This window comes from Alosa alosa, chromosome 11 (genome assembly GCF_017589495.1).
Source record: "Alosa alosa isolate M-15738 ecotype Scorff River chromosome 11, AALO_Geno_1.1, whole genome shotgun sequence".
NCBI lineage: Eukaryota > Metazoa > Chordata > Actinopteri > Clupeiformes > Clupeidae > Alosa > Alosa alosa.
Window position 1 is genome coordinate 910,213 of NC_063199.1, and position 14,875 is coordinate 925,087.

General features: G+C 40.4%; 1 protein-coding gene across 2 annotated transcripts in view; it reads right to left on the reverse strand.

Moving 5' to 3' along the window:
• tmtc3 (transmembrane O-mannosyltransferase targeting cadherins 3) overlaps positions 1-14,875 on the reverse strand; it is a 71,352-nt gene that overhangs the window by 48,277 nt on the left and 8,200 nt on the right. Inside the window, exons 4-6 of one of the 2 annotated variants that reach the window (XM_048256705.1) lie at positions 9,238-9,456; positions 7,272-7,371; positions 2,058-2,173 (exon numbers count right to left, since the gene is read on the reverse strand). The exons of the other annotated variant lie outside the window; for it this stretch is intronic. Coding sequence (XP_048112662.1) covers positions 2,058-2,173; positions 7,272-7,371; positions 9,238-9,456 — 435 coding nt within the window. The remainder of the gene's footprint in view (positions 1-2,057; positions 2,174-7,271; positions 7,372-9,237; positions 9,457-14,875) is intronic. 2 annotated transcript variants of the gene reach the window in all.

The window sequence follows — 14,875 nt, forward strand, 5'->3', positions numbered from 1 at the left end:
TGAAATCCTGCGCTGCTCAGTTAGCTCCTGTGTTCACTTATATCTTTAACACATCATTGGCTCAAGAGACAGTTCCTACTTGCCTCAAGCAGTCTGTTATTGTTCCAGTACCGAAAAACAAGTCCATCATGTCTGAATGAGCCCTGACGCCAAGATTGAAGAAATTAGTGCTTCTATCCACCGAATTAATCGGATATAGGAGGAACAGGATGAGATTCTGAGAATGCAGTGAAAGAAGGAAAGGTAACCTAACATGCCTTTTAGCCCAGTTGACGTATTGGCTGCAATATGCAAAATATAGCTGTAGCGAACAGGCACAAAAGTAGCCTCCCGTAATACTCCCATTTTATTCAAAGGTATAACGCTACTGACAACTCCAGGCTTCCACGCATACTTGTTTTCTTTACACCGAATACAAGCTGAAGTGCAAAACGAAAGTAGGCCTAACATTTGCCTACTGCCCCCATCAATGCAGATAATAAAAAATAAAAGGATAAAAAAATTATACATCCTTGATAGCCTATGTTGGGTTTTGTGGAAGAGAAAATGGACTGTTTTAGTAGTAGTATTAGGCAGTATGCAGTCAGATAGGTCACCATGGGCATATTTGGATTAGCTACAGATGGATTCACAAATAAATAAATTGGCCTACATTTGGCAGGATACTTGATATACAGGCTAAATGCAAATATGGCAATGTATTATATTATTTTACATTAACAAAATGTAGGAAAATAGAACAGACTGAAAATAAAGTCTTAAAATCCTGTTTCCATTCTTAATATTCGCAATTGGTGCACTGGCATGTTTAACTGTTAGCTAGAGTGTAATGTTAGATTATGTATAAGTTAAGTACAGAACTGACTGTGCGCCCAAATTTTTGTCTGTGCTCCTACATTTTGTGCTCCTGGAAAAAAATGTTAGTGTAGAGCCCTGCTCCCTGCCTCCTTCGACCCCCTCCAATTTGCTTACAGAGCCAACAGGTCTACAGAGGATGCCATCTCAAACCTCATGCACACCACCTTAACTCACCTGGAGGAGGTGAATGGGAATTATGTGAGGATGCTGTTCATTGACTTTAGTTCAGCATTCAACACAATAGTACCTCTGACCTTGGTCCCAAAGATGAAGGCCTTAGGACTAAACACCACCCTGTGTCACTGGATATTTGACTTTCTCACCAACCGTTCACAAGTGGTTAAAGTGGGGGGTCTGACATCTGACTCATTAACCATCAACACTGGTGCTCCCCAAGGCTGTGTTTTGAGTCCACTGCTGCACAACATCTACACACATGACTGCAAAGCCAACAGTAGTCATACCTCCATCATCAAGTTTGCAGATGACACAGTGATCTTAGGCCTGATTAGTAACAACAATGAACGGCTCTACTTGGATCAGGTTGATGAGGTGGCACAGTGGTGTCAATCTAACAGCTTGACACTGAATATCAATAAAACCAAGGAAATGGTAGTGGATTACAGAAGGCAGATTACAGACCTTGTGGTTGTTCATGTCAACTGCAGTTTGTGCCATTTCTGCCGAGAATATGGTGCGCGATTTGTGCGTGATTCATGCAGGAAACCGTCCAAACTTAACTGATACCCACTGTAACTTCATAAAATGATTGTGTCCCTCTTTGCCCCCTACACAATGTCATTCAACACTTACAGGCTTTATCTCGTGCATGAGATGCCCACTGCCAATGTTTGCAAATAACGGTGTCCACAGACTGACGGTAGAGAAAGTTGCATGATTTTATGAAAGTATGATGTATTGCGACATCAGATGCAAGTCAAATTTGTAGTTAGCACAGTGCCACTGACAACTGTGTTTTTTTAACCAGAAAATACAATATTCTTTCTGCTCTCAGATTGCTGATGCTGATTTTGGCATTTGTAGCAGGGATGTATGTTTTGCTTCTTCAATTATTCAAAGATGCAGAAAAATATAAAAAATGCAAGGAAGGTCAAACAAACTCAAAAGTGCATGACAAGCTCAGACTCTTGTATGTCAATGAAATAAAAATGAGAAACAACATGAAACGTGTGTCTTACCCCTTGTGCAACAAAAACCTCATAAACACAGCAGATCCCAATGACTGTGATCCCTTGTTCCTTGCAAAGAGTAGCAGCAGCAACCAGGATGACTGTGACTGCAATGGGCGTCCACACTTGTCAAAAAAGAGAAAGGGTTTAGATACATTAGGACAAAGTGGATTTTCTTTTCTTCAATAGTGGTCAAGTAAATTCAAGCACAACCTTAATTTTCTATTGATTAATAAGGGATTCATCAACGAGTCAACTATTAAAATCACTAGTCGGTGTTGTAGTCAATAGTCAACTAGTCGTAAAGAAAATGGCTAAAAGCTTAAGCTTGTGAGACCTAAGCAAAAGTGTGATTCCGGCCGGTAACTTTTGTGAGGCTTGGTCTGAGGATCATGTACGTAAAGTTCAAGTAGTTCGTCATCATGTACTCATAAAAGGAATTATAAGTAATGAAATTGTAGTGCCCAAGAGCCAGATCAACTTTAAAGAATAAATTAAAAGTACCATATTTTCAAATATAAGTCGCATCAGTCAAAAAATGTAACCAGTATATAACCATATATATATATATATATATATATATATATATATCATATCTTAAATTACATATTTTCCTATGCATATTATCTGCATATTGTGTGTACTTTTGACATGACAATTCATTAGTATTCATTCTAATTTATTGTATTGTGTAAATGCTGTTTGTAATGACCACAATGAAATACACAATGTTTCTGGGAGCCCTAAAGAAAGGCAGTGGTGTTACATCCTTTATTATTTGACTGCAGCTATCAGAAGTGATGTAAAACAAGAAAAAAAGTACTTTATACACAGTTTGAAGTTTTTTTGGGATTTAGAATGTAGCTCAGTCATATTTCTTCGGCAATGAGGGGGTAAGTATTCCAGAATTCAGTGGTAGTTAGAGTTAAGCTTATTAGAGTTATTACCGTATTTTCCGGACTATAAATCGCTACGGAGTATAAGTCGCATTAGTCATGAACAGGAAAAAAACATATATAAGTCGCACCGGACTTTAAGTCGTATTTATTTAGAAATGTATTGTATTGTAAATGTATTACTATATGTAACTGGACTATTGAGGCCAAAAAGATTAATGTTAATGAAGAGGAAGGAGTGAATGCAGCCATGGAGGGCTGGAAGGTAGACCTAATTGTAAAGCTAAAGATTCACTAAAAGAAAAGGCCATGTGGTACACCAAAATGTGGAGAATACAATGCAATCAAGCATTTTGGGCGATGTGGAGTCACAAGCTTGCAGCAGATTAAATGTTCACGAGAGAAAAATACGCGGTTTAAAAGGACGTGACCGAAGCTGAGGCAAGCCAGGGATAGGCCTATAGGCCTGACGGTAATTGTAAAGCAATTTACAAAAGATTCACTGAACAAAAATGCTGATGTGGTACATGAAAATGTATCTAAAAATGTGGAGAATGCAATGCAATCAAGCATTTTGGGCAATATGGAGAGACAAGCCGGCAGCAGATGAAATGCTCAGGAGAGAGAGAAAGATGCAGTTTTAAAAGGACGTGCAGACCGAAGCTGCAGCAAGCAGGTGATATTTAGAAATTTATTTCACAAAATCCAAGACCAAGAACAGACAGAACTGGACTGGACACAGAGGGCAAAAATATTGAGAATTCGACAGGGAATGTTAATGAAGACGAAAGAGTAAATAGTGGCAAGAGGCAAGCCAAAGGCGGCCAACGAGGGCCCGACGCTAATTGTAAAGCAATTTACAAAAGATTCATCACATTCACAACACATTTAAAACCAGGGCCTAAATTTCAGCGCGGGATTGCGGGTATTGCGCATGAGTTATTAAGTATTGCACATAATAATAAAAGTGCCGCAACTCCAGCTATCATAATGCGAGAAATTCCCACACATTTTACAGCGCTGTCTGATAACGTTAATCTGATAATGGAGCGGCCTGAATGCGGGACTATTGACTGGACGGACCAAAGTGTGACTTATAGTCTGTAAAGTATGGTAATTGATTTTTGTCTGTGGCAAATATTTTGTGTTATTAAGTGTGCTTGCAAAGCAGCACACTTATTGTTCTTCTTAAGTTTTATTATTATTTTTATTATTATTTTTCCCGTCTCCCTATTTTTTTGTCAGCCCTAGCGCCTAGGCCCTTTCAGACAGAGACACCGCTCCAACTTTAAAACATCCGGTCAGTACCGGTGTAAGTTGGTCGCTAAGATGACGCCAGGTGGGCGTGCCGCTCGTCCGCCATATTGGATTGAACAGAAAGCTTAAACTAAATTTTCACAGGTCACAATTTGGTCCTAACGCCACTTAAACTTGACGACATTATCCTTGGACCAAGCCTCACAAATGTTAGCGGAAGGATTTTTGATTTTTTCGAAAAGCGTTTGCCCGCCACAGCCAAACGAAATCGGGCCAAAACAGGAAGTCGCCCATATCTCAGGAACACTGTCACATATCGATACCAAATTTTGTATATGAACTGGGGACTCCAGTGTGAGGGTGCATAGGCAAAAAAAAAAAAAAGAAATATTCCAAAAGTTTCCATCATTTGGCAAACCACCCACGGTATTTGGTAACTCACACCATTCACCTTTTCACCATTCACCTTCTATCACAATGCCTTCCATGTATGCACAATGTCTCAGAGCAGACACAATGTCTCCAGGCAACCTTGCCCAATCATGAAATCCTTGCTCTGCCATGGGATAGTATGGACTTACGAACTGAAATAGCAAGGAGAACAGTAGCTATATATAGCTTACATAATAGAGTTGTTTTCACATTGACGGTATTCAAATTAAATTTTTCATTATTGTTACATTTCATGATGGGAGAGTATTATTAAAAATGTTACAAGTATGCAAATGCATATGTTTACGGGCATTTAGGTTTTACTGTGTTGTTTTGTTGTAAAGACATGCAAGGCATTCTGGGCCATGTAATGAACAGTGGTCGGCAGCACTCCATAGGCTACGTGATTAATATAAATAGGTGTTTCTGTAAACCTAGGGACAATAAACAGCTATCTCTGTTACAAAAACGAGCTGGTAATCGCCATTGAAGAGGGAACTATGATAAAAAAGATTGTTTTCCTAAAAGCATGGAGTTGACGAAAAGAATAAACAATCAATGTCACGCTAATGTTAAATAGCCTAGAACTATCTGAACGCTTAGGTGGCAACGTTGTATTACATTTCACTAGTGTAGCCTACTTGAAATACGGTGTGAGATTCCCAAGTAAGGAAGGGGCAAATATTATGTAATTTATCATGGGAAATTATTGGAAATGTTATTTCTTGTTTATTCTAATTGCAAACCACACACATCCATTCGAATCACACGCACACATTTAATACTGAAAGACTATCATTTCGTTTATTTGATGTTGCCTTAGCAACACAGCCTTCAGAGCAAAGATTCTAGAACAGGGCCAGAGAGACACGCTTTTGAGTTTGTGGCCAAGAACCTAAAATATCGGTTTCCATGTGCTGGATGGTGTGCTGCCCTTTATGAAAGTAAGTGTTTTATACAATTAACGCTACAGACATAATGAGTCATGTTGTAGTGGTCAACATAAATGTGCCCCTTCTGTTATTAGAATGCTAAGCGGAGAAGCATGCTAAGCAGAGATTTAGTATCATTAATTTCTTGTGTGGCTAGCTATAGGAGGAGGAGATGTAGTGCTATGTTGCTAATTGGGATTTATGTTGTTTAGCTTAATGCCATGGTCATTTGATAGGAGATGCTTGCACTGTGAACTTCACACGGTAACTTTAGGACTGCTATTTTTTTTTTACTAACAGTAATTCAGGAAGCACTTTAGCCCTAAAAGTAGCACCTACGTCTGTTACGGCTTAAAAGAAGTGGCAAGGACTCCTAACGCGATGTTTTGAAATGCGTCTACTATTGTCTACAGGAGCTTCCAATCGCGAGGGAATTTGCATTGTAGGCATAACTAAGGGATGCAATAACACCACCAACAACCAAAACTAGCCTACTCATTGTCAACATGTACATGAAATGTAACGTTTCATGTGGATCAAATTAAAATGTTTTCTTTGCAAACGTAAGCATAGGCATATGGTGACAGATTAATTTATTAATGCTGCTGTGTGAATCACGGTAAGCGCGAATGAAGTGGCCACTTCTTAATGGGACCCACTGTATGGAAGTGGGATAAGTAAAATAGAGATGTTTTAAATAAGATAAGGTTAATCAGAATTCTACGATATGCCCGCTTGACAACGGCAGAGATAGAACTGGCCTTTGGCCATAGCAACCATCCATTTAGAACGACTGGCCTTCATAGCAACCAAAGATCTGAGTTGTGTTGCAATGTGAGGCAAAGTATAGAAAGGTGATGAAACATACAGAGACAGGTCAAGAAATATAGTGCAATGTAGACAGTAGTATACAGTTGATTTACAGACGGTGGTTTAGAGTAATATGAAGTATTCCTTTATTCTGAGATAGGCTACATCAATAGGCTCTCAAAACAACCCCAGGCTCACAAAACAATCCCAAACAGACATACGGTCTTTATAGAGCAAATCCATATAGATTATTTGTCAAATAAACCAGTAAAACATAATTTGTGGGATGGAATATATAACATTCACACTCATAGCTCATATTTTTTAAATAAATCAGTGAAAAAGTATCCTGACAAACAAGTAGCTTTTTAATGCCTTGGTCATATTTCATAATTTCAATTCCTCTGTAGGTTACCTGATAGCCCAGTTTGAGAGGCGCAAGACACGTGACATTATTTATTTTTGCAGCCAATCACTGCTGTCATTTTATTTTATTGATTTGATCTCAGTCATAGAAGCTAAATTCGAAGGCAGGCCAAAGGTAAAATCCAACGAATCACATTCAACCCGCAAGCCAACAGTTGAATAGCCCTCTCCTAGAGCTTTTGGGATATTGCCACTGCTCCAACACTGAAAGGCACCGTTACAATGCCTGGATCAAGCCAGGTTCAGCATAGCGTATGCCACTGTCTGCTCACGTTGCTGACCGGACCAGGGCAAGCACACTTTCGCAGTTCCCGCCGGAAATGCAGTCTAGTCTTCTATTCTGAGATTCCACCAACGCACGGCCATCCCAATTACACACATACAGTTCAAAATGGACCTGTAGGTATGGTAGTGCTAATGTATTTGCCCAAGGAATTCTTTAGTGAATTCTTTATTTTCAACACACTTACCGATGGAGTGATCTGGGCTCCTAGATTTAGTGTAGGCTAAAAATGCTGCCAACAGAAATATGGACGACAACAGTTCAGCTCTACCAACCACACCGGTTACCTAAAAAGTAAAATATAACGTAAGTATAAACATAAGTGTAAACATAGTAAAGTATGTAAAGCACAGTATAATTGTAAACATAAGCCCTGTCTCATCCAATATGTTTGCATAAAGTGACTCCATAGCAACCAATTTCCTTTTTTAGAAAAGTTTAGAAAACAAATATCTTATAAAAACAAACTTCAAACCTACTTGAGTATTTTAATTTACAATAAAAAGAAATCAGAGGACAAACTGTATTCTGATGAAACAAAAATCAATTTATGATCTGAATCAAATTACCTTTTCAATAATCAAATCGAATCATGAGGCCTGTAAAGATTTTTCAGGAACTTTTTTCCCTTTTTTGTAAACTACATAGTTTACAAAATAGAAAGTATATTTTTGGGGGGCATTTTTGCCTTCATATGATAGGACAATGAACATACTGACAGGAAACGAGTGGGAGAGAGATGGGGAGGGATAAGGAACTCAAACCCAGGTCCCCATGGACACTTGGACCTGAATGTGGCACGGATGCTGTAGGTCATAATCTCTGCCTCAATATTTTATCTATAATATATTACATTTTCAGTCCTGTAGCACCTGATCCACCTGAACATTTAAGCTCCTGGAGTTTGGGGCATGTCCTATGATATGATAAAAATGCAAAAGTTAGACCTATGCTTTTAAACTGCCTACAGGGTGGCATACAATTGTCAGTTGACATTTCTCTTTTTATTTTTCCTGAGGGGATGGTAAAAAAACGGTTTTGTAAGCTTATACATACTTGGTACTATGTTCACATTTCGGCGAAGCACAGCTACTTGGGCAAAATGATTTGCAGGCAGCACCTAAAAAGCTCAGGTGTTACTTCTTCAAACCCCAAGAAGCACTGATTTCCCTGAATGAAAACATAGTTCCAAGTATGAATATTCCGACGAAATGGCTGTGTCTCATTTGACATTGTTATGTATGAAAATGTTGGAATTCTTGTCACTATTGGGAGGTGTAGGCTAATGAAGCCGGTCACTTCAAGGCACTTGTGCTAAGCTAGGCTAGCGGTGGGTGCGTCAGACCGAATAACTACAGGCACGGAGAGAAGGGTATGTATCGACTTATCGAACTCGGGAATACGGTGAATGTGCTAAAGTCCCAAAAAGTCGCTAAATTTAAGGGCTTATGGCTTTAACAATCAATAAATAGATACATAAATAAATAACCATTCAAATTTGTTTCAGCATAAACCCTCTCTCATGGACTACACATGTGCAAAGTTTCAAGATTGTTAGTGCTCCACCCGCCCGCCCACAACATTTTTCAGGAAATTCGGTCTAGAGTCTCTCCATTGAGAAGCAGGCTGGGTGGGCTACAATGATTGACTAAGCACTGTTGCTCATCTGTCTTTCAAAATAAAGTTTGATTAACAACAAAGTTGTGTATTTGGTTGATTTATCTTCATTATAACTAACAATCAGGCATAAACTGCCAATCAATGTGACAGGAAGATAAAGAACAGTTAACATTAACTGACTGGTTTAAAACAAGAATTAGGAGACACATGGGGAGGGGGACTGCCTCCCTTGCTCTTATTGTTGATCCGAGAGCAGTGGATTCTTGCCAATTGCATTTGTGCCTGAGCAACCTGATTTTTTCCCCCGTAAATTATTTAACTAGTGTACTATCGTCAGGCCATCATTGCCGTTTTAGAAAATATGATGAAGTTATTTTTTAGACAAGTAAACTACTGCAGCTTTAAACTATCAACTATGTCTGTAAAACTAAGAGAAAGAATGCAGTTAACAAAAAAAGAATGATGTGATTTAAAACTGAAAAGAAATGCTGAAGGAGAAATAAAATATATATAGTGTTTCCCTTAGTACTCACAGCCTCTGTGTGGATGGGGTGCACAGCAAATAGTGAAGCGGCCCACAGACTGGACATTCCGTCAAGGAAGAGACGGCAGACCCGCATGAAGAGAATGCACACTACAGCATGAAGCACCACATTTAATAAGTGGTAAGAGGCAGCATTTAACTCACTGAACACATAGTTCAGTCGAAATGTCAACACAGTTAGTGGTCTGTATGATTTATGGCTCCTCTCCTGCAAAAAACAAAATTAATATACATTTAATTTATTCACCAAATACAACACCTATACCTATTAGGCATTCAGTGTGTTTGAAATAATTAAAGGTACCCTATGCAGTATATATTTTACGACACTCCTCGCTCGGTCGGTCTTCCGTTTCCTCTTTCCCTGTTCCTCTGACAACAGTTTATTCTGGGGTTTTTTTTGCGGGCTCTGCCATGACGAATGTCTGAGAAACTCCATCGCTACCTTGTTCTAGCCGGTACCTTGCGTGTATGTGTATGGTGCTGTAAAGTAATCTGTTACAACACGAGACCGCAAGACTTTCTGACACTGAGGCCGGTGGCCCGTCAGACCTAAGTTGCAAGGCTGGTTTTTCCGCTCACAGACGCTAGGGGGAAGCAAGGCGGCCACCATTCAACCTGGAAAAAGTCATATAACCATGCCAATGACTCCCAAGCTGTAAATTAAGCTAAAAAAAACCCTCTTAGCTCTCCTTTAAAAAGGTGCCATGTGTAAGAATTGAGGTAAAAATATCCAAAAAATGAGCTACACGCATGAAAAGAATAGGAAGAAATAAGGGCGATGATGTCATTAAAAAAATGACAAGGTATAGTGCTGCAGAGATATCAACCTGAATTAGCATGCTAAATTACTAGCCACAGCCCGACAGGTGTCATAATACCAGTTTCGGCCATGGGAGGCGGTATGCGGGCAACATAACCGCCAGCCAAAATGCAATACACTTGTCTTGGTTATTACTCTAGGGTAGACCAACTCGCTTTCTGGAGGTATACTGCCCCCATCTTTTATGGAATGTGGAGTATGAATTGATTTTTTGGCGGACATTACACATGGCACCTTTAATTCAATAATATTTCCCATCTTTACTAAGGTAATATAAAGTTTTGTGTGAAAGGAATTAAAGGCCTTTCTCATATAGACGCCTGTCCCAAATACAAGCCGATGTAGTTCAGCTATTTTGGAAAATACGGGCGGGCTATTGTTTGAAGTTTTACGGTACTCCAGTGAAGGTCTGACAGCACCAGTTGGTTTGCATGCACACTCTACGAAGGGTCTAGTCACATTGTGGGCTCTCTTCGAGGAATATCCTATGTAGGGCGGTGTGTCTACACGCCAGGACTCTCTCATGCTATCAGAGAACCAGGGTTATGCAAATAACTTAGTTTTCTCTTCCGCTTTGGGGGCGGAACCACAATTATGACTAGATGTCGAAAATATCGAATGACACAAATCGGCTAAAAGGGGCTGTTATTGACATGTCAATAACTCAAGAATCGCTTAATCGTAAAAGGGTGAAATTTAGAGTGCTTATTCTTAGTCCCATATTTCCTCCCTTGATTGTAACTTTTTTCACATGTTGAATCTATCAAATACTTCAACAGTTCAACCATTTCCCTGGCTCTCTGTATGGAATCTTTATATTTCAGGATCCGTATGGAATATCTGAAAAAATAAAAAATCCTCAGATTCCTTGGGGCAACAATGGTATAACAACGTTCAGGTAGCAGAAGTTAATGCATTTTTAGGTGTGAGGGTCACTACGCTTTGCATTGTGCCCACATTACCACCTCGAACATGTATGAACTTCTATTACCCAGATGTCATTCGCCTTGTTCACCCGGCAGCCAAAAACGAGACACACTTGCCATCACACTTCTGTCCAGCAGATGGTGGCAATGCACTGCCAAAACTGCCAAAAACTCACTGAAGAAGGTTACTCTGGCAGGCCATAGATATATATATAGAATGGCTATATATGTCTCGTCCGCGCTGCTTGCCAATGGAGCTCGACGTCCGCACCTCGCGGCCATCTTGCCACAGTCAGCTAGCTAACTCAACATTGTGTTTCAATTGTGCACTGTAATGACCTGGTAGTGACCTGAAGGTGTCATTGTTATAGCCTGGGGGCATTGTTCTGCCTTTAGTAGAAGAAGAGCCATCAGGTACCACAGAGCCCACCAGATAGCTTGTCTGTGACAAGATGGCCGCCGGTGATGCCGTTGGAGACTCCGCCATGAGACATCTAGCCATTCTATATATATCTATGTGGCAGGCCAGCGAACCCTTCTTTTTCTGTGAGCTTTTTGTTTTTGGTAGTTTGCAAACAGAGTGAATTACCACCATCTGCTGGACTGAAGTGTGATGGCAAGTATACCCTGTAGCCTCGTTCTGGCCGCCGGGTGAATAAGACAAATATGCATCATTCCTTAATTGGGATGTGAGTACTGGTTTTCACCTCATTCTGCATGGACCTGCATTTGGAATACCCATTTTGTAGCGGTAACAAACCTTTTTTTTCCTTCAACACTGTTGGTAAGTTTGATATAAATATTCTCACTTTATGAAGCTAACAGTTCAGTTTTACATTATTATTAATTTGTGTTTAATTATAGTAATTTCACATGAAATAACACCTAGGGTTGCAAAGGGGCGGAACATTTCCGTTACATTTCCGTAGCCTTTCCATGGGAAGTTAAGCTGGGGAATTTTGGAAATATTCCAAATTGGAAACTTTCATGGAATTAAAGGAAATTATGGGAATTATTGGGAATTATTGGGAATTATTGGGAATTATTGGGAATTAATTGGGAATTTGGGGTAATTCATACAAACTCAGTGTTTCCCCATACATTGACTAATCTGTGGTGGGGCGCCACGAAATAAAAATCGGCCGCCAGAGATTAATATTCTATGTTTAATTCAATTTAATTTAAATTAAATATGAGGTCAAATCCTTGCATTGCCATTGAGCTGCGCTTTTTACGCATGCAGCCTTTCGTTGCCCCGGCCGCTCTCTCTCGTAGCCCGCTGCCACTCCTCTGCATGTGCATTTAACAAAATATTCACGATTGTTGTTGCCACATAGAAGTTGCCACATAGAAGCATTGCATATAAAGACGTCTGGCTAAATTGCTATTAAATCCGCTTAGCATTGTGACCATGCTGCGCAAATTTGTTCAAAACTGCAGCATTGAAGTGAACTCTGCTAAGGTCTTATCACAACATAGTAGGCTACATTGAAGAGACTAAACTAAGTTTGGATGTCGAATTTAGCATGCTTAGCCTACTTACAGCTGCTTGTCAATTTCGTTGAAGGGGTCATTTTATTGACACTGACACTGAATGTTTGCAAAATCCCGATGTAAATGGAAAAGTGTTTTCCAAAATTCAAAAGTGCTTGTCCCAAGGAGAAGTACGAACCTTTATTTTAACTATGTACTAGAAAACGTTATGAATTGCATCCACACATCAGCAGCCTTTCAACTGTGTTACAAGTCAGCTGATGTCGTTGACATTTGTCCATTGGGAGCTTGCTATGGCTAGCTTTTGCCCTAGCTGGGCATCGGACATCCTTCCATCTATCCGTGAGCGGTGCAGCACTTCACTGTCTGGTCGAGGGGATCTCTCGGGACAGCTGGACCTAGGCTACTCTGCGAAAGATCTGCCGTGGCCGCCGAGCTGTTGCTGACCTGCGAGCTGCCATGCCAACTGCAGACTAACTGGGCCTCTGACATCCTTCCATCCATCCGTGAACAGTGCACTTCATTGTCTGGTCGAGGGGATCTCTCGGGACAGCTGGACCTAGGCTAGCTACTCTGCGAAAGATCTGCCGTGGCCGCCGAGCTGTTGCTGACCTGCGAGCTGCCTTGCCAACAGTAGACTAACGTTAACTGTGAAGAGCTGCAATCTCGGGAGCAACAAGCGGTCGCTGTTAAGTCCACCGAATTGGCGGATCTACCACGACGCCCAGTACTTTGGACTGTGCTTCCAGTCATCTCCAGACTGCAGTCTACAAGGCCTAGCTTCTTAACGTTAGCGTTATCTCCAGACTGCCAGTGAATTCACCGGGTTGGTCAGTTGCTAAAGAACTTTGTTGGCATTGCATCGGTTGTGAAGACACAGCTCTGTGCGCAGTTTTTACGGGTCATCATTGCCCTTGGACATTTTCAGCTGGTTTGGAATTTGGGCTAATTTTAACATCACTTTTCCCCCTTTTTAAATATATTTTCTTTTTTTATTTGTTTATTTGTTTTGTTGTCTGTCTTGGTGTCACAGATGCGGCTGGCTTAATTACGGCGCTACATCCGGTATTTTGTTTTTTTGTATTTGTTATTTTTAAATGTATTTGTCATGTCTTGATGTCATAAGTGCGCTGGCGACTACGCGCTCCATCCGCATCTTTGTCTTGTTGTTATGTGTCTTGTTTGTGGAGCGCTTTGGCTTGCACTATGTGCATGTTAAATGCGCTTTAAAAATAAATCTGACTTGACTTGACTTGACAATTGCAAGGGTTCCCTCAAACACAGTGACAGGCACTCAATTAGACCTAGACACTACCAAGACGATCTTACCCCCGTTGTCCAAGTCAGCTACCGCCACAAATTGAATCCAATTCTGTGGGAAACACTGAAACTGTTTCATACCGTAAAACTTCAAATAATAGTTCATTTTCGAATCGTTCATTTCATCCCTTTTGTTTCAAATTTGCGGATAGGCCGATGGTAAGCTTGTTTATGCTGACAACAAACCAAAAGGGTTTGCGAATGTTATTCTTTATTCTAAATGCGTACTGCCATGGCGATAAAGAGAAAGAAGTAGGCTATGATTTGAAATGTAAGCTGACTTGTCAAATTTGCCAAATAAAATAAGGGAGAAACGATGTGGTTCATGCTCTCTCATGCTGTTTCATTTGTGTCGAAAAGGAGGGAGAATGAAACATGACGGACGTTCCACTTTTGCATAAATAATTACTGAACGGTTTTGGTCAGGGCTTATAATGCAATGTATGACAGATATAGGCTAGGTTGCTAGTGACAAAATATGAGCTTTCATTGTGATACGATCTCTTTGTAAAATATAGCTGCAAGCAGCAATGCGGGGGCCTAGCAGTGCGCTACAGCAGGAATGGCGTTGCCATGGCATGAGCAAGCACTCACAGCAAGTTTGATGGCAATTGGATAAAGAACGGCTGAGAAATAAGCTCATTTACTTTGTTACAGCGCCCCTAGAGGCCAAAATACACCAATGTCCTTGTGTGTCCTCACAATCAGGTAACAGGTCCTTATACCAAGTTTGGACTTTGTACACCAAAGCGTTGCTGAGATACAAGCTCACTTCCTGTATTACAGCGCCCCCTAGAGGCCACATACTGCCAATTTTGTAGTGCGTCCTCACAATCAGATACCAAGTCCCTGTACCAAGTTTGGACTTCATACATTAAAGCATAGCCGAGATAGATATACATTAAAGCATAGCCCACTTCCTGTTTGGTGGCTTCATTGCCATATTTGATTGGCTGTCACGGGCAAACAAAAATGAAATTAAAAAATCTGACAAGTATCATTTGTGTGGCTCGGTCTGAAGATCATCCCCGCCAAGTTCTGTGAAAATCGGATGAAATTTGTAA